Source organism: Sitophilus oryzae, unplaced genomic scaffold, assembly GCF_002938485.1.
Source record: "Sitophilus oryzae breed Bouriz unplaced genomic scaffold, Soryzae_2.0 scaffold_1743_pilon_pilon, whole genome shotgun sequence".
In the NCBI taxonomy this organism is placed as follows: Eukaryota; Metazoa; Arthropoda; class Insecta; order Coleoptera; family Curculionidae; genus Sitophilus; species Sitophilus oryzae.
The window spans coordinates 677,674-704,586 of NW_022146439.1; the positions used below are offsets into that span (position 1 = coordinate 677,674).

Genomic DNA, 26,913 nt, shown 5'->3' on the forward strand with positions numbered 1-26,913 from the left:
AATTTCGAAAGCTCTCATATATTTACTTGTACTGTGAAAAAATACTAGAAATATCTAGAATTGTAGGCATTTCTTCAAGTAGTCGATCACGCAGATTTCTATTTTTATACCTATTGAGGCAATTTTGCATTCCACAGTGTAAGTCTTGCCTGTATTTCGGCGATTAGCAATTCTGCGTACTGGTCCTCAGACGCCATGACAACCATTGAACGCTAGAAATCTCGCCGAAAACAATTCAGATTGAACTGGATGCTCGATGCTCAGCGGACGCTAGCGCAACGCCGAACGCGACGCTGTCTGTGTATGTCTGAACCGTGAACCGTCTAATTTAAGTTAAGGGAATTGATTCCATTTCGTGGCGACGCAACGCGACGCTCTGAGCCTGAATGTTCCTTAATAAAGGAGAATTTAATTAGGGCGTTGTTGGGTGCAATAACATCCAATAATTCAACTTTCCCAGATATTCAACTCTCCCAAAACAACATTTTATAGCTTCATAGTGTCTCAGAGCCATTTGATCAAAAGCAAAAATGGATTCAAGCAGTTTGACGAAACAGATGAGTAAACAAAGTGCTCGTTACATAATCAAAAAATTAAAGAAAAGTGATTAAATGTTTTATCAATTCATGCCCCACTAGCAAAATCGGTGATTAAAACTAACTATATATATATAGCTACCGTAGCTGAACTTATCTGAAAAGTTTTTTTAGCTGGAATAATAAATTATATTACAAGTTAGACCTTCTGAAGATATCAAAATATTGACTGGTTTATTTTTATTTTTAGATAAATTTTTTTAATTAAATATTAAATTTTTCATATTCTCGCTATTTAAACCCGCGTATTTGTAAGTACGAGTTGTTTACGATATTCTCCGATGGTGGCAGCACCGGCGGAGAATACACCAAGCCTATACGAAAGTGAAGCTAAATTGCAATAAAACCGAAAAGATATTAATGTTTGTCCAACAAGTCAGGAAACATTTCGACAGACGACATCCAACAATAAAAATGGTAGAAAATACAATTTACCCGTGTATAAAAATGACAGACAACTATCACTGGCAACTGTCAGGTGTGAACAGACTACAGGGTGTCCCGGGCTGAGCGCGCATTAGAAGTTTCTAGAGAACTACAATTCCTAGATCGGAAATTTTTTGCACATTACACATTATTGTTTTACGAGATCTATCGATTGAAAGTATTTTCAATATGGCGGTACTTCCGGAAATAACGGAAATTGGCAGCAACTTTCTTATTTTAAACGGATGCTCCCATTTTTTATTGCATACTTAAATTCTCTGTAAAATTCTATGAATATTGATGTTAAACACTCTATATCTAACATTAACCGATTTTGAGAAAAAAAATATTTAAAATCTTTGGACGAAAAAACTGTCTGTCAAAAAAATGTGTACAGCCTAAAAGTCAAATTTAATGCGTACAACAGCCACTGTGACATAAAGAGAAGACATGTGGCTATCTATTTCAAAAATTAAATTGTTCGAATGTCATATACCTAATAATGACCGCAGCTGTCATGGAATTGAGCGATTAAAGCTTCATTCAGAACCTCGCAATTAGTGGAATAAATTAGTGGTTTCGGTTAGCGTAGAAGTTTGTTTCTCTAATTTGAACGTAAGCATTCAGAACGTCAAAATTAGTGGTAGTAATCTTCAATTAGTGGAAAAAGTTAACAAACTTTTAACTTTTCCACTAATTAAACTTTTCCACTAATTAAACTTTTCCACTAATTATACTTCAAAATTTGCGAGGAATGTCATTTTGGCCTTTGATTATCATCCGTCAAGTGAAAATGTGGTTAGAAAACAAAAGTTTATCGTTTTATAAGCTAAATATTAGGCTTTCTCTATGGATACAATTAATTCCCGAAAGCTGTTGCTAGGATATTCTATTAATTTTAATTGTGCGTTTTAGACATTGTGAATGATCGTAAACTAAAAAGTATAAAGTGTAATTGAAACCACTAATTTATTCCACTAATTGCGAGGTTCTGAATAAAACTTAAGAAATTATCACAAATCATGTTTTTTTTCAAATGGAAACCCATTTTTTATTTCACCAGTGAACAGGTTTTTCAATTCGATACTTTTTGCCTCTGCAGGATGGCACACCTCATTCACCTCGGTTGATTATACGAAAACAGAAAGATGTAGAAATAAAATATTTTATAGGTACACGTAGAAAGGCAATGTGCATAATTTAAAATTATTTTGAAATGTACAAAGTGTGTCAGAACTAAGATCCATACCAAAGTTATATTTTTTCTTATGGAACACCGGTGCCCGGTGGCGTAGAGGTACAGGCTCTCGTCTATCAATCTCAAGGTTGTGGGTTCGAATCCTACACTCGGCATTTTATCAGCCGACTATTTTTATTATAAAAATAGTTTGGGTACCTAGGTCGACTCAGCCTTAAATGAGTACCTACTTGGGATTCACAATCCTGAGGTAATAAGAGGCGGTTGAAGCGTAGGGCTAGCCACATTACCTTCCTTGTATACCGAACGGCTCTAGCATGGCAAGGTGGACCTTGCTACTCCCAAGGCGTGAAACGCTATATAAGGGAGCTATTATTATTATAGAATGGCATATAATGTAATTGGGTATTAAATAACTATCTCGGTACAAAATATCTAAATAAATAGAATTTAATTAGTCTAGTATCTCTGAAGTCAATTGGAATAGGTTACGACTCTAATTTCGGCACTGTCTTTGTCGACGCCATTGTCGACATGGTCTGGACAAACAAATTAGAATCCAATTGTCATCGGAAATATTATACCTAAATTTCTAAGGTTTCTGCAAGAATCTAGATCTACAAGGTTTCTGCAAGAAAAACAATTTATTATCTGTTAATCAATAATTTATTATCAGCTGATAAAATACACATTAATAAACATAAAGCCTAAATAACAAAAAGAATCTAAATAATTAAAATCTTTCTTGGCATTATTACGCATAACTAAATTCGAAAGCCACTAAATAAACTAGAGAACAAAGTAAAAAAGTTCGGGGACCTGACATCGTTCGCAAACATCTGTCACATATCAATAAGTGACAATTGATTAAGCAGCTTCCCATAAACAGCTTAAATAATCAAATAAGCAATAATTGGTTCCATAAGTAAGAAAGTCCATTTTGTAATAGGTACAATACAAATTGTTAAAATAGTGTTCTTTTGGAAATGCTTAAATTGACCAGAAAAAAAGGTATATCACAGACCTAAAGATAATTGTCGTCGATAATTACAATTTGCACCAAAAACACATAGAGATCAATAACCACTAAACAAGAAAATAATATGAAGACTAGAGAAAATTAGTTTGAGTTAATTTGCGTGATTATAAACCTCAAGTTTTTAAAGGAATGTAAAGCATAACAGCTCAATTAATAAAATAAAATACGAATTTGGTAAATAAAGAGTTATAATTACGTATATAGAAGTTTGGACATATAAAAAAATAGAACTGGTTAAGGTTTGCTTATTTTCTTAAATCGGTATATCCTCACAAAATATATAAAAAAGAAGAGTAGGTAGTCCCTTTTGTAGCACTTATACATATGATTGTCTACTGTTATATAAAATTTTGGGTACTTTTTTGTTGTACATGAGATCTGTAAACTTATGTTCTTCAATTTATATACCTTCCAAAATACTAACAGCAATATTGACACATTTATATATTTTAAGTGACAGTATACTTAATTATATGGGACGATTGCCTTCAATTCCTCAAACATTTGGTGAAAACTCTGTTCAAAATATAAACAAATGACCTAATAAGAGATTGATGTATTCCAACCATACACTTCATTCTAATTTAACTATACTGTCATGTAAAGCTTTATGATTTTTAAGATATTTAAAAATGTATCTTTTTATCGAGAATATTTAGCTTGAGCATTTGTCCCTATATGAATAATAATACAATTATATTCATCTTAAAAGTAAAAAGCTAGATTAGAATGTGCCTTAGAAGCAAAAATACTAAGATAGATAGATATAAGAAGAGTAGGTGTTTAAAGAGAAAAACTCAAATAGCCTTATGCTCGGAGTAAAGAAAATATTAGTCTAAAGTGGTTCACTAGTAGTTCAGTTCAATGTTGTTGATTTTTTATAAGGCAATTTTGGAATATAAATTTATACAACAGCAGACTAAATTCATTAATAGCATTAAAATTATAGCAGAACATATAACGCGTTCTAGTAACTAACAGACTAAAGCTAAACCTAAAAAATAAAGTTGAGAAATCCCCACTTTTTTACTTTGCATAATCAAAAATAACTGTAATGTTATTGGCAACGCAACCTTAAATTTAAATTGTGATATGCAACAGAGACTAAATATTACTTGCATTTCTATTTGCATCAAAGTAAAGTGCACTAATATTAAGAAATATTGAAACTAAATACTAACATTGGCCACGAAAAATATATTATTACAACCTAAAGAGTAACAAATTGATAACATTTATTATTAGAATGTTGATATTACTTTAGTACGCTTGTAGAATCAAAAATCATTGACAGGCTTTTTATATAATGGCATTTTTGTCAATTTATCTTTGGAATCATAAAGGCTTCCTGTGAAGGCAACAGAATTTGTTCTTTTTAATACGCGAATGTTCAATTATACCGTATGATCGAATAGAAACGGCGTCAGCAATGACCATGAAATGACGATCAATGACATTTCCCATATAAATTTCCATAGAAAATGACAGCAATCTTCATTTCATAGCCATCGCTGTTGCCGTTTTTATTCGATCATACGGTATATGTTTATAAACAAAACAAGACTTAAAATAAACTGTCAATACAAATTTCAATTTTAGAAAGTAATAAATAAAACACTAATCAATTTTATAATCCAATACCGGTTATCAGCGATACCGGTATTTTTGACCATTTTTTGAAAAAAAAACGTTTGAACCATTTGAAGATTAAGTGATTAATTTTATTCTCAGGGATATTATTTGGGTCATTGTTGAAGTACAAAATAATGATAAAATGAATTAAGTATATAATGAAAAAATGTGTTTAGTATGACCTTTCTAATGACGGCCTATATATTAATATTTAAATAACTATTATTAAAATCTAGTTAAAAGAAAACAAATTCTGAATTAAATTTCTTCTATGATTATTATTGCAGACGTCAGTTCTCTAACCTATGATGAGATAAAAAAACTAAACTCCTTTCTGATATCCCTAATCCCTATATTGTCCTTTCACTACCCTACTAATAATAATTATCATTAAGTACACAATTGATACTGCTTGAAATATTGGCAATAAATCTTTGGCATCGTGCAATGTCTGTCAATGATTCTTGGCCTGAAATGTATTCTTAAAACTATTATATTACGACCGGTTCTTTATAGATCCATCATTATTTATTTCCCGGCTTTAAGTTATGCCCTTAAAAACTATTCATTTGTCCGACGTTGCCAGTTTTATTTTGAGTTGTATATATTTACGCATTGGAGCAAGAAAAATTCGAGATCAAATTTCACCACCCGTTTAGAAGGAATACAATAAATACATCTAATTAATATTTTCCTCTATCATTATTTTGAAACGATTACTGTATTACTAGAGAGAATTAAAATTAATTAATAAATATTAATGGCAATAAGTAGTACAACACAACATAAAACTGACGCTTCCCTTAAAAACTAATGTTTCTCTGTTGACTATGATAGGTTTTAAAAATAAATAATATTCATCCCTTTTAGAATACATACGTTGGAATTGAAGGATTTGTTGATATAATTGCTTAAACGAACATATACATAATGTGTTGCCTAATGTAAAAATAAAATATTTTACATCCACTTTCGAGTTCCAGTATTTGACTAAGTTAGAAAATGGACAATAAACCTTCGAAATTAATATTAACAAATCCTTTTACAAGAAGAAATATTATCTTTGTGCCATTGGAATGCATTGTCTAAACTTTGCATTTGAAAATTATTGTCTAGACATAAATATATCATTTGAATACTTTTTATACACAGTAATTAAAAATAAGGATATGAATAAATAATATGCAATGTTTTTCTCTCTCTCTCTGTAAATATGTATCTGAGTTCTCCGAGAAGTGTTTCAAGTTTCATTAGCCCTTAATTCTAAGATCGGCATATACGCCGTATATCATTCATATACAGCAACATTTATATAATAGCCCTTTATTTATTTATAAGAGTTGTACGACTTTAAATTTCATAATATAACCCCTTCTTGTTTGAACGTTTCTTAACTTAACCGAATTCCAGATTCTCCAATACAATATATACATACAGAGTACATTAATGGTACTACATTTTGTAATTTGATAGCACTCCATACAGTTAGATTTTCGTTTAAGTCGGAAACACTCGTTATTATTAATTTATACTAGCTAAAGACACACTCTAAAATAAGTAACTCTATTAAAGCTTCAAAATTTGACCACTTAATTGGAATATAAAAGAAAGACATAGTGCTATAAGAAAAAAATGGACATATACACGCACACAAGCATTCTTATATTGTATCTAGTATAGAATATATCTCATATATATTATCTCATATTGTATTGAACGACAAATACGTTAAATAATAATATAATCAACGAATTATAATTCTCATAAACCAAAAAAAAAGTCCCACTTAATATTAATAGTAATGATAAAAATTGTATACCTGCCGTTTTCATTAAAAGTAAGAAGGCTGCAAGTCATCTGAGCTTAGATAAAAATCATAATTGTATACCTAAAATCACGAGCATTTCTGGCTGTCACTTATGTATTTTCACACGCAAAATATATATATTAACGAAATTTAACGGATTTTATAAGCATAATAAATCGCGCTAATAATTAAATGGAAATCATAAGAATTTCAAGGCAAAGAATTGGCCATACATTTAGAACTACACAAACAAGATCAGGTTTTAGTTATCAAGCGTTTTAAAGTTATTTTTGACATATGCAACAACTTGTTGTATATTAAAATTATTTTGTTTCCAATATTATTCTATATTTCCCTTAAAATAGAAAATAATATTAGTTTGATTTCAAATTGCTGTTATTTATAACTACAAATAAAGAGAAACTTTAAGAATCGTCATTTTTTGTCAAAAAAATGCTCGGTCACAAAATTACTATATCCTAGGTACATTAGAAATCTTGATTTTTGCTATCTAAAAATATTATTTTCTTGTTTGTTTTCTGAGTAAGATCCTAATAAATATAAATTACTATTGAAAATGTCTTACTAATATCAACTATACTATACGCAACATAGTTGATTATAATATCTAAGAGAAACGTACTTCAAGGCAAGTAAATAAATATTTACATTTTTTAAAAATACATAACTTAACTGACAATATAAACTCTCCATAATGCCAAAATACCGCATAGCGTCTTCTAGATGCAAATATAACCATGTAGTAACGTTTACGGTTACTATGACATTTTAACTGTCAAAGTTTTTAAAATAACGTTTCCTTTAATAACTAGGGTTCCCAACCGTCCCGGTTTGGCCGGGATTAACCAGGAATCAGAAAGTTTGTCCCGGCGAAAGTTTTGCCTTGGCCGGGACCTGGAAACTAAAAAAATGTACTACACACATAATATTTATTATTTTCTAATATTTAATGTCTTGCTTCAATTATTTAAAAGCTTAAAAATAATTGTCCCGGAATCGCCGATGCTCAAGTTGGGAACCCTATTAATAACGCATATCGCTGCCGTAGCTCTAGGGTAGTATCAGTTTCAAAGACATTATCGAAAAATTCAACGAAGATAAATAACTACAAGTTCGCATTAAATACGAAAAGTCAGCATCTTATATTTGGACAGTCTTCATAGGTCTAGGTAAATATTTGTATTTACATATGTGTTATGTCGAAGTGTGGCTTAGAAATAGATATAAGGCAATAGTAGTTTTCCATTTCAATGTTAACTGCTCAAAAAGAAATTTGTCGTCGTAACTAGTAGCTATTTAATTATTAATCCTGATATGCACCGCTATGTGCACGTTTTTAAAAAATTATGCGTAATTTATAATGTAAAATATGTAATGTGTATGTGTTAAATATGTAAAGCGACCATACTGGCTCGGCTGGGTATCAAACCCAGTACGATAGAGTAATATCTACGATAGAGAAACAGATTATTTAGAAAAATGTAAAAAGTTACTTTGAATGTACAACAATGTTAAAAGTCTGAAAAATATATTTTATAAAACTGTATTGTGGTTCAATAAACTAAAATTACTGAATTAGAAATTATGTCTATTACATTCGCTTTGTCCTATAAGTCATACGTAAGAGAAAAAAATAGGTACTAATCTTCATTTATTTTCGAAAAATAACCAAAATACTGATTTTTAAAAAATCCCTGTATATATATATGTATTCTGTAATATAATACAGTACATATGGCGTAAAATCAAAACAATTTTTCTCTTGGACGTTTTTCGATATTTTCCATTTTTGAAATTTTCGAGTGGCATAATATGTCAAAATATTTTTTGTTTTTGGATATGCTGAATAAATTCCGTTGTTTCAATAACTCAATAATAAAATAATTCCATTCGTTGCGAAATTTAAGAACAATAATCCATGATTATCAAGATTTAATTGAATCACTTAAATTAGTTATAGATGCCCTATTGTCGAATTATCAATAAAGCAATTTAGTTTCAAACAAACGAATGTATAAAGTCAGAAGTGTTTCCTCTAAACACCCAAAAATAAATAAATTGTTTTAAAAAGTCATATTATCATATACAGACAACAATTTTACTTTTAATTTTAAATGTTTGCTTTATGAAAAACACAGTTTCAGTATTCTGAAAATAAGTATCAAGTGTAAATATAGTTACTTACCTATTATGTTAATAATAGGCAATCAATTGGTAATAAGTAAAATATAATCATAGGTTATAGTTTGTCCATTTTCACAAAGTGGTGGCTCATGTTAAAACTTGTTTAACATTGACTTTGTTAATCACATTTAAGTTTTATAATCATGGGTATTCTTTGAATTTAAATTGCGATCAATATCTTATTATTACTATATTACGTTATTTAATAAATAGATTAGATACCAATATGATCACATTATCATAAATATAAAGTTGCCTCATAAAAAACGACGATTCTTATTGTAGCATTTCAGTTATGTTATATACTAAGTGTAAACTCCAAAAAGATATCTCAATAACGATCCAAGATAAAGAATAAAGTATACAAATGTCAAAATTACAATCCATGTCTAGGTTTTAGACAATTTCGAATATAATTGGCATAATTAGTATTTCTATGCTACAATGGAAGTTTTATTCTTTTTTATCTAACCTTGGCAGAAATTAACCGGTAAACATAAACTTGGCCCATGTACGTTGTACAGTGTGTTCCACTAACAATAGCTGTCGGCTGTATCTCGGAAAGTATTACCTTTCGAGCCTGCGGAAAAAATAGAACTAAAGAGGTCATAAGAAATTGCTGGAGGTTATTTTCAAGTTTCTAGAAGAGACTAGAGAACACAACTGGCTATGGCAAATAAGAAAATACAAAGTTTTGCCTAGTTAAAAAATAGTAGAAATAATAGCGTTATAATAATCAGCAAATTTCGATTTTTTTTAAACATTTTGTCCTATCTGCTAAAATGAGATGGTGGGGGAAGGTTAGATCTGTCAAACTAGCGCTCGTTCCAAGAATAAAAGAGCGTTCATCGTTTAGAGCCCCTTACCTAGGAGAAATTTTGTAAAAATGCAATTTTCCGATTTGCCATAACAATTGCGGCAATTCTACAAACTTAAAAATGATTTCCAGCAATTTATCATGGCCTCTTCAGTTATATAAATATTTTTTCCGCAGGCTCTGCGGCTAATACTTTGCAAGATACAGACGAGAGTTATTCTTTGTAGTACAACAATAAATATTTACCCTAGCAACAGGATAAGAACATCTATAAGAGTTTAATTGCACTAATTGATTTTTTGTATTTTGTATATTGAATAGTATATTGTAATTGAATATACGAACACATAAAATATGCATGTATTTCATTTTTTAATTGTTTTAATTCACCTAATAGATATCATACTATTTTAAAGAAAAATTTTCCTCTTTTTGTCAGGCACATAATTTCTTGCATTTGGTTTAATATTCGACCCCATAATTGAGTAATTAATGACCTTAAATAGATGAGTAAATTAACAATAAAGACGCATCCATCTCGTATAAAATATCGATACACAAAAACGATTGATTGAATCTATATGGAAGATAAAATAGATCCAATTTGGATGAGAGAGGATTGCGATTAAAGCTATAATTAAATTAGAAGATAGCTTGTTGACTCCGCTTTTTTTGGCCCAAATCTTACCAGATCATTATTTAGAAATAATTCGTGTTCTCGACAACTAGACTGCCTGTTTTCGTCTATACGCGTCTCGATAATTAACACGTTAGGCGAAGTACATGACTTTCTTAGTGTCAGCGTGAACGGTAATAGCTCTAGCCATGGCACCTGGTGTTCTATCCTCCGAAGAGCCAGACTGGTGCGATCCTTCACCGCTGAAAATTAAAAAGAAATAGTATAATTCCAGGTAAAATAGAGTTATTATAAGGAGGCCAGAGGCCAGAAGTGCAATAAGACGTACAAGGAAGATATCTATCACATTGCATCCTATTCTAAACGAATCATAACAAAGTATGTCTAACAAGTCAGGGAAGATTTCGACAGACAACTGTCAGTCATGTATTCTCTTGGACAGACTTTACAATATCCGCAGATACCACCTTTTTTTCAAAAAGTAGGTAGGTACAACATTTTATTTTTGAAATAAACAAATGTAGTAAAAAGTCCAAAATCTTTCAATTTTTGTTGTGAAACCCTTCAAAACCAGTAACACATGTAAATACATTGTGTCAATATTGCATTTATCATTTATTCCTTCATATTTGTGTAGGTTAGGAACCTCTACGCGCCACGCTATGAACTTGCTCAATTTATATTCAATACTAGATTTAGCGGACTAAATAAAAAAATATATAGGACCTTCTTCCAATGCGCAGTAATGAACGCAACGTGTATCGGCAGCCAGACGGCCTGCATGCTGTTCCAGATAGCATAGTAAAGATATATCAAAGAGCCAGCTTTCTTAAAATACTTTCTCGAAAGCGTTGCTAGCTCTTAGACTATGACTTCAAATAAACTATACACGTATGCAATGCTTACAGTAATGTCAACATTGCAAATATGATTGTAAATAATTTTAAAAGAGACTGATCAGGAATGTTTTCATGGAGAATAAAGTTAATAAATTATTTTATGAATATTATTACAGAATGCTAAGAAAAACATATCCTGAGAGAAAATCTATTTTAAAAAGGATAAGAAGTTTTCTTTGTGCACGAGGAGCGCCTACATTTCATTTCGCTACATTTCCTACATTCGCGCAAACTGGTTTTCGCAAGCCATTTTTTCCCCTACACTTTGTTATTGGGTGCTATTTGTCTAACGGTTTTTATTTAAATAACGTAAAAGACATTCGATAAACAAATTTTGACCTTAAATCTCAACCAGTAAATGTCAAAATTATCTAAAACCATGATAACACTCAATTAAAAATCAAAACGAGACAAATTTTACTCAAGAGAAACATTTGAACTGCACAAACTAACGATACCTGTTTACATTTTATGATTTATTGGTACAATTTAGCTTCCACAATCCAATTTGCGCAAATTAGCTGTTTAAACCGCCTTTAAGATGAAGCATGTTTTGTGTTAATACAAACCTGTCATGTTCCTTTTCGACGAGATGATATCGAGCACGGAAAGCGACAAGATGAGCGTAATACGCCGGAGCGGGTATGGACACCGAACGCGTACAACGTACATAGGTGTGGCACAGCTGGTAAGTTAAACATTGTAGCTCATCCGAATCCAAGTGCGAGTCATCCCACAGCACATGATAATGAGATGGTCTGGATGTACCCTGAAAAGTAAAGACGAAGTAGTAGTAATATCCATATAATATAAATTAAAGTAACTAAACTACCTTGACCACATTCAACAAATATAAAAGATGGGGTTACCCATACTGATAAAGCTCCATCTTACTTGTTTTCATATTAGCGTAAACAACAGACCCAATTTTAAGTGCTGCATAATTTGTGGTTTATTTTTATTAGTAGTGTTTTGAATTATTTTACGTCTGATATGTTCTAGTGGTAGTAAGAAAATATACATTGGGTATTGAACAAGAAGTATAAAAACAGATCTTTTTGTTCTGAACACGATCGCACGCTGCACACGTTAAGTATTCTTGAAGCATCTTTCTAAGATTAACAATAATATCGTAATGTCTTTCCAGATTTGTACACTTTGCATTAAACTAATTATAAAAAAAAGCAAGAAATAAAATGAGGCGTCAAGTTGCAAAACCCGCCTTATCCATTTTTTTTTAAAGAATGGCTTAATGATAATATACATTAATAGTAGACGCTACAATCTACATAAACATAGTCCCAAACTGCAGCAAAAGTCGCCTATTCCTATATAAAATTCACTACAAATTAAGTTACTGCAGCAAAATCTGTCTTATCCACTTATAGTTACTTTTTATTGTCATTATTATTGCAAATCCCGCATTTTTTCATAGGCTTTTTACACAAGTATAATATTACTACTGACGTCTTATACATTTCAAATGCTTACCTAATTTTAATAAGTTAGCATATCTAATAATTCCAAGTTAGGATACAAATATCTTGCTGTAGCAAAACCCGTAAAATAAAAAAGCACACAAAAAAAACGTGCGTATAAGTGGAATCATTGTCTTGTATCTGGTTTTTGTAAAAATAAAAATTAATATTTAATTTTTAAAGAGAAATAGCACAAAAATAATTCAGATAAGGCGAGTTTTGTTGCAGTATATGCATCATACTGTAACAAAACCCGCCTTATCCGAATTATTTTTGTGTATGAAAATGAATTGTGAACTTAATGGACACGTTGTTTGTAAACTAACGCTTCAAACATAGCTAAAACAGTTTTTGCTTATTACCTCCAAACAACGTTTTTGGGATAAGGCGAGTTTTGCAACTTGACTCCTCAAATAAACTCGCACAAATTATGCAACAAACCTCAAAAGTTCTCATCATATTCAAATGGATCAAGTGAAATGTCAAACAAAACTGACAAAATAAGGTATTTCCATGACGTCATTTCCGTCTATAAAGAATGGATATAAAAATAGTATTAGACTCTACAATTAGTGTTTTTGTTCAATGGTCAAAACAAATTAGAAAAATTAAAAATGGAACACAACAAAGAAACGAAAAAATAAATTAATCATATTATAAATATGTTTCAAATCTCAACAAGTACAAACCCCAAATAATGTAGCATAAATATGTACTGTTCATCTGAAGAATTTTAATAGTAGCCAAATCACAACAGATAATGCACAGAAACTGCACGTACAAATGATTAGTACTGAAAGAGTTCAGTGATTTTTATCAGTAAAATGGTAGGAAAATACTAGTTTACACATTTGTAATTTACATGCACAATAAAATAATCCAAGTTAGTTTATTAATGAAATTTAATCAAGATAATAATGTTTACCATTAAGGCAAAAAACAAAATAACTATTAAAAAATACGTCTATATAAAAATGTCAAAAGTGCCACTATACCAAAAGTTAACAAAACACTGTACTATACAATCGAAAAAAACTGTATCATAGTTTGCATTGAAATAACAATCAATGACATTTTATATGTAAAATTATATGATGAATGTAACCGACAGTCATTTCCTTACAGACTTTGACACTATTTTGTTTTCGATCATACAGTACGTGATAATGTTATTAAGTAGATGTAAACTAATATAACAAGACAAATAAACTATAACTATAAAATAAAAACAAATACAAAATAAATTTCATAACAAACACAAGCAATAAGGTAAAAAAAACCTCATGGTTATACAAATATGGTTGTGTGTTACTAATATGTATATGTTACGATTAAGATCCGATGTCCCGTTAATATCGACATTACCCGGTTAATCTGGAGAATAACACACAACAAAACAACCAAAAACATAACCAAACTCAAACATTAACTTGTTAATGTCGACATTAACCGGGCATCGGACTTTAACCGTAACAAATATACCTATAGTTCATATCATTTAGAATTTCCATGAATGTAGCTGAACAGATCACTTTCAAAACTAGCCTTTTTAATACTAAATAGAACAGAGTATGAAAAAATAACCAATATAAAAATAAAAAATTGACCAATTCCATAAATACTATTATTAAATGTAAAAACTGCTGCAAAAATATTAAAAAAAAAACGAAGTAGTCTGCCCTGCGAAGAAATACTTTCAACAGTCAAGAAATTCAAAAGATTATAAAAAAAACTCTACATTTGAAATAAAATTGCAGACAACTAAAATTGCCATATAATCTATCACTGGACAGATTATATTGACCACAATATACATAGGACTGGTACAGTATATAAAAAAAGGACGACGAGTAAGGAGTAAGTACTCCTTCTATGTAGCAGTTTACGATACCCGGATTTTTTATTTTAGTCCAATTTGATATCAGTCTAATATTCAAAATTATAGTAATGACGCCTCTGACATCACTTATGGAAAGTGCCACGCACTGCCATCTTCAAACAAATTTTGGCAGTGATTAGTCAAAAATATGTGGTTGGGATTACCTCTAGAGTTAAGCAAAATAAAACATTACCTAATTAACCACATTACACCAAAACACTTCAAATTTCAACACTTTTACTGTAACTTTAATCATCTGCTGATGCTAACATGGTTAACAAAATGCACGACCAGTGGTACAAGTTAACTGTTTTGGTGTGCTGTGGTGAATTGCTTTTATTTTAAAGAGATTAGTGTCTCACTAAGAATAACAAGGATAACCATGACCATCTGTATTTACAACTTACGATTTGAGAGTTACAATCTTTATTCAACATAATAAATCCTATTAATTGAACAAATACAAGTAATAACACCAACCTCAATTCTGAATTAAATACGATTAAAGCTTGATTTTCATGCATCCATTGTCCGACGATACGATATTAATTTTATTGGTTGAATTTAAAGGCTTCGATTGGTTAACCGTTTCTAACCAATCGAATTATTTGAATTCAACCAATAAAATTAATATCCTATCATCGTATCGTCGGATAAAGGATGCATAAAAATCAAGCCCCTTTAAATACTAGTATATATAATACTAGTATTTAATGACGCCCTCTGTTGCTTAACCCACTAAATGCGCTTAAATGACGTCACATTTTTAGGCGCCTATTTGAACTATAATCTGGTGAGTCAATTTTCTGTCATTTTAATTCAGATATTTTCCGGATATCGTCTGTCGAAATTTTTCCCGACTCATTGGACAGATTTTTATTTTATAAAATATAGAATTTCATTTAATGATATTCCTTATTCATACCCTAAATGCAAACATGTTTTTTTCGTGCTAAAGATATCTTTAGGTTACTTCAATTAAACTTTACAATAAAAAGCAATAGGCTTAGATATAGTAAACAGTGTATTAGAGTGGTCGCAACCAAAAAAAGAGTCAGAAGTGTCATCAATGACGCGACTGCACAGCGATCGCCCCTTGCTTGCGATTCGACGGTTCGGTGACCCATGAACGCAAGCTTTGATGTTTTTACTCTAACGCCATAAAATAATATTTACTTATTTCTTGCAGCACAGTCAAACGCCGAGGAGACATTCACTGGCAGAATATTGATAATTCCAAATATATAACCTCCTGACTGCGTCTTTATTTGCGACCACTCTATTAAAACCGGAACTCACATCGCTTTTTGCAATTTCCATACTCTGCGTAATCCACAAAACGTCACTACATGTATAAACCATACCGGTTATATGTATATTGTACTTACTCACAGAAATTCCAAAAATGTTTCTCCAATAAAAATACAAGTAAATAAACAATTGTATGTGAACATAATAAAATAATACTTTCTCTACCACCTGTCTTACAAAATATATGTTTATAATCAAGGAAAACCCGTAAGGATAGCATGTGCGTTAATATGAGTTAGTTTAATCTTTCACCACAAATAAACAACTTATTACATGACAGGCAACGGGCAATATAGTCAATAAATGTTACCTGGATACCCTGATGACTGCACAAATAAAAGTCAAACTCTGTAGGATGAGTAATACCAACGTCCACCGTCGTACCAGCCGGAATGTTACCACTTTTGCCACTCTGCTCCTTCTTATCGGCACAGAACAGTCTAGTGTGATGTCGCTTTTGAACAACAATGAATGTGATCCCTGGCTTGTAATCACTTTCCAGCTTAATACAGGCCTCTCGAATGGCGGTCAATTCGTGCTGCAGCAATTGTAAAAATTGCCCCTCTGACACGCCATCCCGGTATAGAATAATACGATGCGGTTTATAACCACCAGTGGATTTGTAGAACATGATAAGGAGTTCCCTGCAACAAAAGGAATTATTTACATAAAATGATTCCCCTATTTCTCTGTACTGGAAAATTAAATATATGTACATATATTTCCCTATGGAAATATATATTTTACTTTGAATAAAGTAAACTGTAATTATTAGAACAGCAATATTAGTCTGGTCAAATTTTATTTTTTGTTTTGGGGTATTTCTAATTTATTTTGCGCTCCATGTTTTTTGGAGCGATGAATCCGAATCTGATGTTTGCTAACAAAATTTCGTGACGGGGCAATGAAAACAAAAACGCAAAAAAAACGTAAAAAATGCCTTCAAAAATGACAAGAAAAGGAATAGGAACTAAGCTCAAACTGCAAAAATGCATCATATGAATGTTTTACCAATTCGATAGAAAAGTGTGGCTGGATTGTAATAATAGTTCTGATTTAAATCTGTACAGAGTTATTCATTATTGCAAGATGCTTTTCCACTTCATTTAAATTTGATTGTTTAAGAATTACCACCCATAACGCGCTCTATACTTTTCTCTTTTAACAAGTGACGTAACAAGTATATTCTTTCATCTGCAATTATACCTGCACCAGTATTTACAAGTATTTTATATACAGGGTGTCCCAAGCTGAGCGTGCAGAAGTTTCTAGAGAACCACAATATCGGGATCGGAGATTTTTTGCACATCATTGTTATACAACGAGATCTATCGATTAAAAATATTTTCAATATGGTGGCACTTCCGGAAATACCGGAAGTTGACTACAACTTTCTTATTTTAAATAGCCGCCCCTATTTTTTATTACATATTTACATCCTCTGTAAAATTCTATGAATATTGATGTTAAACTCTCTATATCTAACATTAACCGTTTTTGAGAAAAAAAATATTTAAAATTTTTGGACGAAAAAAACTACCTGTCAAAAAAAATTGTATAGCCTAAAAGTCAAATTTAGTGATTACCACAGCCACTGTGACATAAAGAGAAGTCATGTAGCTATCTATTTCAAAAATTAAATTGTTCAAATGCCATATGATAATGGCGGTAGCTGTCATGGAATTGAGCGATTAAAAAGTTATCATAAATCATTTTTTTTCAAATGGAAACCTACTTTTTTTATTTCACTAGTGAAAAGATTTTACAATTCGTTACTTTTTAACTATACATGTTCCTATACCAAAAATAAATCGTTTTCAAATTATTTAAGATTTTGTTTGAAAACGTATATTTCTCTTGATTTTATCTAGCTTTCTTTGACATTAACTGTCAAAAAGTCAGACAATTTATTTCCATCTGTCAGAAAATAAATTATTTGAATTTCCTATCTTGTAAATACTGTTGCCTTAAAAGTTTAAAAAGTGTGTTTATAAAAATATATCCCGTATTTTCGTTAAAATCATTAATTATATTAATAATGTACTGTATCAACCCTGAAGAAAAAACAACACAAAGTTGGCTTGCAAATGATGATCGATAACATACTGCTTTCTGAACAAAGTGTCACAATACGACATGGCCAGATCTATTATTTTACATCACTTGACGTTTAAACTAGGCTACTTGTTAAAATCAAGAAAAATATACGCTTTAAAACTAAATTTTAAATAACTTAAAAACGATTTATTTTAAGTATAGGAACATGTATAGTCAAAAAGTAACGAATTGAAGAGCCTTTTTACTAGTGAAATAAAAAAATGGGTTTCCATTTGAAAAAAATTATTTATGATACTTTTTTAATCGCTCAATTCCATGACAGCTGCAGCCTTTATTATATGACATTGAAACAATTTAATTTTTGAAATAGATAGCCACATGTCTTCTCTTTATGGCACAGGGGCTGTGGTAATCACTAAATTTGACGTTTAGACTATACACATATTTTTGACAGGCAGTTTTTTTCGTCCAAAAAACTTTTTTAAATATTTTTTTTCTCAAAAACGGTTAATGTTAGGTATAGAGTGTTTGATATCAAAATTCATAAAATTTTACAGAGAATTTAATTATGTAATAAAAAATTAGGACAACCATTTAAAATAGGAAAATTGCTGTCAACTTCCGGTATTTCCGGAAATGCCTCCATATTGAAATTATTTTTAATCGATAGATCTCGTTGTGAAACAATGATGTGCAAAAAATCTCCGGTCTAAATATTGTGGTTCTCTAGAAACTTCTAATGCACGCTCAACGTGGGACACCCTGTATATATAATATAAATTTGATTTTTTTACTATGGGAGGTGGTATAATAATTGTTGAAGAAATCACTGTCTATATAACGCTTACCTTAAACTAAAAAAAACACATACCTACTAGACTTTAATAATAAATTAAGAGTATAGGCTTGGTGCATTTCAGCTGATTTCAACAAATTCCGACCGCAGCGCTACAACGGCAAAAATCAGAAATTATCAGTACATATTCCACGCCGCCGTCGTGTTCTTCTTCTTACAGCGCCATACTCTATACAGAGCGTCGGCTACCTCTCGCATGTACAGCTGGTTCCAAAAAAAATGAATACGACTCTTTACACATTTTTTTTGAATATTTGAGCAGTGTATATCAGCATACGGTTCCAGGTATTTTGACATTGAATAAGGCGACCTAAAGCTGGTTTAGACGCTTATGCATTCTACGCAAACAACTTATGCAAGCTAGAACAAGCAATTAGCTTAAATTTTATAAGCGTCAAAGTTAGAATTTTTCGTACATTTTTTAGAATTTTGTTCGAAAATAAACAAAATATTTAAAATAAGTTTATTTTTATTACTTCCACAATTTTATAACGCAACTCTTAAACTATTATCATTGTAAACATACTATATTGTGGCGTAAAGACAAAAATGTATTACTATTGGGCATACTGCTACCACTGGGTCTAAACAATTAATATTTTCTCATTCTTCCATCGGCGTCTATCACCGCTTGGAGCCTTCTGGTCATCGATTCTAAAAATGATATTAAAAAACCTTCTTCTTGAGACAGTTCCTCCCATATTCCTTCAATTCCCGCCCATAAATCTTCAGCATTTTGAGGCAAAAAATTTCTTTGGTAAAGTTTTTTGACCATGACTCCCCACACATTTTCTAGCGGATTTATATCCGGGCTATAGCTTGGCCATGGCAGTGTTTCGATATTGTTTGTTTGAACTACTGAGTTATAATATTGGCCGTGTGCACCGGGCAATTGTCATGTTGATATAAAAAATTATTCTCTGGATAGAGCTGCTCAACACTAGGCTGCATTATATTTTCCAATATATCTAGGTAGGTTTGCCCAATAAATCTAAAACAAAATATACTTTAAATTAGGTATCCAACTGATTATTTAGAAAGTTACCATCTTTTCGATCACGATCTAATTAAATATAATTTTAGTTACAAACCTTTCATTAATACGGCACAACACTCCCATTCCCCTCGATGAGATCCATCCCCAAACGTTGACACTAAAATGACCTGCAGTTCGAAAATAATTTGTGTAACGTGGATCATATCTGGTATTTTCAGGTCGGTAAACTCCAAGTTTTCCTTTTTTTGGAGGACTGAAATATTTTATCGTCAATAAACACGACACGATTCCAAAAATCTTGATCTCGGTGTATATGGTTTAATGGAAAAATGATGCGGGACTGCTTTTGTTGTGGGGTAAGGTCGGTTTTGTTTGCAGCAATCCTATAGTTTAATTGAGAATTTTGAATTCTACGCCAAACCGTGGTTTTTCCTCCAGGAAACCCAGACAATATTCGAGCATTTCTCGCATTTTGAAAGGGGTTTACCACTAGTTCCTGAATAAGCGCTTCGTCCTCTTCAGCTGTACTGATTTTAGGTCTTCCGGATCCCCCTTGCTGTTCAACAGATTGCTGCTGCCTCCACCTTTTATTAATTCGAAAAACTGTTGCTCTGCCTTTATTAAAATGATCAGCAACTGCTGTGATGAACCAGCCATCTTCCAGTTCAGTTATTATTGTTGCTTTTAGCTCTTCCGATGTATGTGGAGCCATTTTTACTTGAGAAAAATACTATGCTTTTGACAAAGTGGCAAATAAATTTTTCAGAACGTCAGCATGACATAAGTAGAGAAATGGGGAACAGGTATCATAGAATATACTGCCCGAAATAATAAAAATGGGTTTTAAATCGTAATCAATTTTATTGGAACCAACTGTACTTGTGATGTGTGTCGTCAGTGTTTCACAAGTACATGTTGATCGCATTAAAATAATATTAAAATTGTGGTTTTGTCATAATATGAAAGTATTTTAGTTTTTTGCTAGTGCAGTTATGGAGGCTATAAAACACTCAGGTACGAGGTTTGTGTAATGTAACGCTGTTTCGGGTAGTAAAAATAAGTGAAAAAGAATTCGAACTAGGCGTTGTGTTGTGGTTGTGACAATTTCAAATGTTAATAAAATTGCCGAAAAAATGTTAACGCGTAAAGGAGAGCGTAATTAAGGCGTTGTTGGGTGCAATAACATTCAATAACTCAACTTTCCCGGATATTCAACTCTCCCGAAACAATATTTTATAGCTTCATAATTTCTTACACTGATTTGATCAAAAGCAAAAATGGATTCAAGCAGTTCAATGAAACAAGTGAGTAAACAAAGTGCTCGTTACATAATCAAAAAATTAAATAGACATACTATGAGAGGATAAAATATAATTTGCAATATCAATGGTATACTTTTTTTAATGGCTGTACTTAAACTGCCGTTAAACGGTAGCTTACTAAAATGCCGTTAATAGGTATGACGTCGTTGATGTGACGCACTTGACGGCTTTATGAAATATAGAAATTTTATAAGGACTACCCAACGCTATCCACCCCACCAAATAACCAACTTAACCAACGCAACTAACCTCGACACTGATAAAAAATATAAAAAACAAATATAAATTGGTAAAAATCAACCAACCCCACCAAATAACCAACTAACCAATGAATTAACACCCTCCAAATAACTACGCTAACCAACCCGCCAAATTACTAAACCAATCCAAATAAAAAGAGTGAAACCAATGCAATAAGATCACGCTCTATAAGCAAAAAAAATATAAAAAAGTCTTGGTCGGCGTGAGATTTGAACCCGGACCATTCGCTTACGAAGCGATAGCCTCAGCCACTGACCCACAGGTACTCTTGCAGAAAGCTTAAGGCCAGGCATTACTTTCCGCCGACATGAACGACGTCAAAATATCTATTAACGGCATTTTAGTAGGCTACCGTTTAACGGCTGTTTAAGTACATCGTTTTTTAATCAACTAGCAATTAAATGTTTTATAAATATCTTCTAAAATTATAATTAGGTAACTTTAAAGAATTTCATTATAGCTAGCCGAAATAGCCCCAATTATGCTCCACTGGCAAAACCGGTGATTAAAACTATGCTCGCTACCGTAGCCTGAACACATCGAAAAAGTTTTTTTAACTGGAATAATAAATTATAATACAAGTTAGACCTTCTGAAGATATCAAAATATTTACTTTTTTATTTTTATTTTTAGAATTTTAAAATAACCATTTTATATTAACCAAACACTTTTAGAATAATTAAATAATAAATTTTTCGTATTCTTGATATTTAAACCCGTGGATTTGTAAGTACTAGTTGTTTACGATATTCTTCGATGGTGGCAGCACCGGCGCAGAATACACGAAGCCTATCGGAGTACAAAAAGTAGGTATTAGGCGGGGCAACCAAAGAACGCTAATTTTCAACTAGTTGTTGAACCTAAACAGTTTTCTTCAGAGATAAAACCATTAATTAACAATAATTATAGAGAATTATATTTACTGTAATTTAGAATAGAAAGATTATTTCCGAAAGTTTGATATTTTTAAAGCCATAAATAAAAAACCGCAAAAAATCCAGTTTTTTTTTCGACTTTTTCGCATTTTTCTCCGTGTTCCGTCACGAAATTTTGTTAGCAAACATCAGATTCGAATTCAGCACCCCAAAACACATAACATAAAGGTGCGTTCACACAGGCTGAGCGGCACCGCGCCAATTTCATTATTTTTTAACATATACTTTTGTGCGCGCTAAAAAAAATACACTTCAAAAGTACATGTTAAAAAAAATGTTTTACGCGGCGAGGCGCGGAGCGGCGCAGCCGTTGTTAACGCACCTTAATAGATAGAAGAAAAATCAGAACTATACCAAAACTTTCCTCCAAAAGGCATTTTTAAGTACAAGGTGACTAGATTATATATAAAGATTAAAATCGCCAAGTATCGATTGGTTTGGTTCAGAAATTAATCGTTATTGTAGATTATTATTTATACTCTGTTTTTTTTCTCAGGTAAGATTTCGACAGACGATGACAGAAGAAAAGCAGATGACGTCCCATACCAATCTATTTATTTTACTAAAAAAAGTTTCTAATAATTTTTAAGTTATCTATGGATGGGTTTAAATATAAATCCGTCATGCGTCGTGTCTTGTTGTTTTTAACCAGTTTTATTGGTTTATTTAAAAAATGACAGATCGTATTTCAATTTTATTGGTTTGACGGAACGATGAACGGACAAACGGACGCCGATGCGTATGAACTCGCCTTTAGATTTTTGTCATATTTGACGCTTGTCAAAGTCTTGCCAAATTATAGGTTATAATTTTGTGTCAACTTTTGTTAAATACCCTGCGTTTTGGAAGATGATGCATTTTGATTCGTATTATTACGTGTGTTTTGTGTCTTTTGAAGTCAAGTGGAGGAAAAATCGAGTGAAAATTAACTGTAGACTGCCCAGGCAGAAAGTCTTATACACCAATGAAGTTGCCATCGATAAAGTTTGTATACCATTTCGTCGTAGATAAGTGCATCTCGTATATGGTAGAAGGATCAAACTAAACACGTACTAACGGTACTGGTTTAAAAAAAATAAGATTAAAGTTAATTAATCAACCTTTAAGGTATAAAACTTGGTAGGTGTTATTATTAATAAAATAGTTTGTTTTATTTACCTGTGTTGTTTTATTTATTCCTGTGGAATATTACAAATTTGTATTTGTACATAAGTTATATTGATAAATATAATCATAAATGCGGGTAGTTTCATAAAGCTTGAAAGTAAATAATAGTTCTTTTTTATATTTTTTTGGTATGTAGTGTCTTGTTCTTGTTTGTTTTGTATTAACACATACCGTTTTTATTAAATAAAATAACTCGATTACATTTTTTCAGTTTTATACAGTTTTTTTCACAATATTTTAAAGTAATCACTTGTCATCTTGTCAATCAAATTTTAAATATTTCCTGCTATGCGTTCCAGTTGTACCAACTTATTTCTTTGTAAAATAAAATAAACTACTTTGAAATTAAAATGACAGACACATCTATCACTGTCAAGGATCTTCTCGTTGGACAGACTATAGTAGTTAGTATTATTAAGAACTTAATTAGTTTTTACTTATTTATATTTATATTTTGTTTAATAAATTAGGTGAGTTCCATAACAATATGTATGAAATGGTGTTTACCTGACCATAGAGCTGAGTTCCTGAATGATCTCCTGGCGGTGTTGCTGGACTCGGACGGTGGCGGCGTACCTGGAAGGATGCGCGTCCATGGAACCGACGACCGCGGCGATCGATGGCTTCTTGTTGTCGCCGGCCGGCGGATGGGTGACGTCCGCGCCCAGGAAGATGACCGGCTCGTTGAAGATCTTCGGACGAATGGATGGTACAAGGATACTGTTGATGCCGCCCAGTTTGACGTTTATCTTGAGGCACAAATTGGACAGGGTTTGCGGCGACGTCTTGTTGACGTTCTTCGCCTGAACACATTGAGTGGCCATGCCGAGGACGGTATCCCCTACCCGTTTAACCTCGGCTAAAACAAAAAGGGGTTTAATCATTACAAACTGACGAAATTACTGCCTAGGCGCTATAAACAATTGACGAAAGAAAGACGGCCGTTAGACGGTTTTAGATGTTTATTAAAACATGAATCCCGGTGAAAACGAGGTAAATTTGTAAAGTATGGCGGTTATTGCTAAATACAATAATACCGTTGATTGAAAGAATTGGGAAAATATGCAACTTAATGAGCGAATTCGTGACAAAGCTGATTTGATTTCCCCTTACGTCTCAAGTGCTGTACGGTGGAGACGCCAATCGTTCTGCGAGCAATGCTAAAACACTTATTTTCCCTAATTCGGCCAGCAAAGGCATATCGAAGACGGTTTGGATCCGAAAGCGACAGTGTTATATTTGCCCCATATTAAAATCTGTAATATCTGTAATACGTTTGACAAAAATATCTTTGGATGAAAAATCCGCGTTTATGTATTGAAAATTTATTCGTGTTAAAACATAGAATAAACAAAAAAATAAAAATTCTTTTATAGGTACTGAAAGATCGAAAAAAATCGTTTAATTAGCTTAAAAATGACAATTATTGACATTTACCATAATATTTATCATATGAAATAACAGCGATCCTCATTTCCAAGTCAACTCTGACGCCGTTCTTTGTTTAATCACATATAACGTTATATTAAATTGTTTAATGATAGACAATCCGTATTATTAACGTACTGTACCCAAAATCCGTAAATATACAGATTAATAAGTAATTCTGGCAACACTGTCTCCGGCAAACACCCCCTCTGTCCACGGAAAGCAGAACTACGGTACAGCATTCTTTATCCGCTCCGCTGTAAGCCAGTATCAGCGCGCAGTGGCGCAAAGCTAAACTAAATTTCGAATCTTGGACAGGCTGACGTCAGCTACATCTCGGCCAGGTTTTGTGCCACGAAATCTTCCATAAGGTTGCGCATCTTCTTATTTCCTCAATCAACGATAATACCCCACTTTACGCGGTAGATGCGTTCTATAGAAAATCCCGTATAACGAGGTTCAAAACATTATGTATTACTATTTATAGGTTACTTTCCCAAAGAAGCAATCCATTACCAAATTTTATGTGTTATTGTTTTCCCCAACGTAAGTTCAGCGATTAGGTACTGTTTTTAAAATAAAATTACATTTTATTGCATACAAAAAAAAACAAGCAACAAACACCTAGTTTTTATTACCTAATCGAAAAGCAAAAATAAAGGTTGATTTTCTTTTCAAAAGAAGTTTGCCTGAATGGAGGGATCGACAGTAATGATTTGACGGTCAGTGGACCTAAAAGTTAGGTTAATGTCTAGCTATAGATCTAGCGTTTTGATTGCTTTGGTTTCACTCTTTTGTTTTGTTTTTTCATTTTTCTGTTTGATTAAGAGAGAGTTTCGAGAGAGAGTTTTTGAGATTCTGTTTGATTGAAGAGTATGATTTTAAAATTGGATGTTTTACAATGTTAAAAATTAAAGAATTGCGCCGTATTCAAAAACCAAGTCTCACTCAAGAATTTAGTCGCACAAACCAATAGAGGAAGACTAAAAATAACTCACCATAAACCGGGGTTTTTCCAGGCAATACTACAACAACCAATTGCAAGGATGCAAAGGTGGTCTTCAGATATCGGAACATGGGTTCAACTTGGTCTGGACCTGTGGCGTACTTACAGAAACATGGCTGACCAATGATCGGCATACCAGCGTCGTTAGAGATCTTTTGTAATTGCTGAGTAAAATTCCTGAAATATTCACCACAAATTAAGTTTTTAATGCATTTTTTTGTGAAGCCTGTTTTTTATAAGTGATATAACAATAGACATTAGGCTGGAAGCACACAGAAATAGCAAAACTGTTTTAGTTAAAAACATGTTTGTTCCAGGCAAAAAAAACCTTTTTGTCTTTTATGAAAACATTATGTTTCAAAGAGAAGCAAAATATTTTATTGACAAAATCTATCGATTGATATCCCTTAGCCTGACTGTGACCCTAAACCCGTGTTAAACCTAGCGACTAAACAGCGTTTCAAAAACATTTTTGACTAAAACTGTTTTGCTCCTTTTCGTATTTAAAAATGAAAATAATATAGAAAGAATGTCAATTGAAAGAACTACGTTTTTCACTCAAAGGTATTCAAAATTCGATTAAAAACCGTATTTTTTGTCCATTTATAACTGTCTTAATGAACAAATTTAACAGATATAGCAACACGTTATTTTTAAAAAGAATAGATTAATAAAAAAGGAGCATATAATGCTGGATTTATCTATTAACAAAAGATATAAATAATATAATAAATAAATGAAGGGTCTAGAGGAAAAAGATGACAAGCGCCATTTTACTAATTTTAAAAGAGAGCCCAAAGAGTATATTTTTACTAGGCATATATCATAGGATTTAACAGCTTATAGCCCTGCAGAGTTTATACATTTTGTAGGGACCAGTTAGACCTACTGTAATATTATAAAACCCTAAAATTAAGAAATTGGCGCTAATCATGTTTTTCTTTCATGGACCCTTCAAA

The 26,913-nt window shown here is 31.9% G+C and overlaps 1 protein-coding gene across 6 annotated transcripts in view; it reads right to left on the bottom strand.

Moving 5' to 3' along the window:
- Positions 1-7,616: 7,616 nt before the first annotated feature.
- Positions 7,617-26,913, bottom strand: part of LOC115881833 (protein argonaute-2) — an 84,994-nt gene continuing 65,697 nt past the window's right edge. For 4 of the 6 annotated variants that reach the window (XM_030899523.1, XM_030899524.1, XM_030899519.1 and 1 more), the window contains 5 exons: positions 25,947-26,131; positions 24,028-24,379; positions 16,235-16,568; positions 11,826-12,025; positions 10,491-10,599 (listed from right to left, as the gene is read on the bottom strand). In XM_030899523.1, the coding sequence (XP_030755383.1) occupies positions 10,491-10,599; positions 11,826-12,025; positions 16,235-16,568; positions 24,028-24,379; positions 25,947-26,131 (1,180 nt within the window). Of the gene's footprint in view, positions 10,600-11,825; positions 12,026-16,234; positions 16,569-24,027; positions 24,380-25,946; positions 26,132-26,913 lie in introns of all 6 variants that reach the window. The other 2 variants (XM_030899522.1, XM_030899521.1) reach the window with 2 other exon arrangements.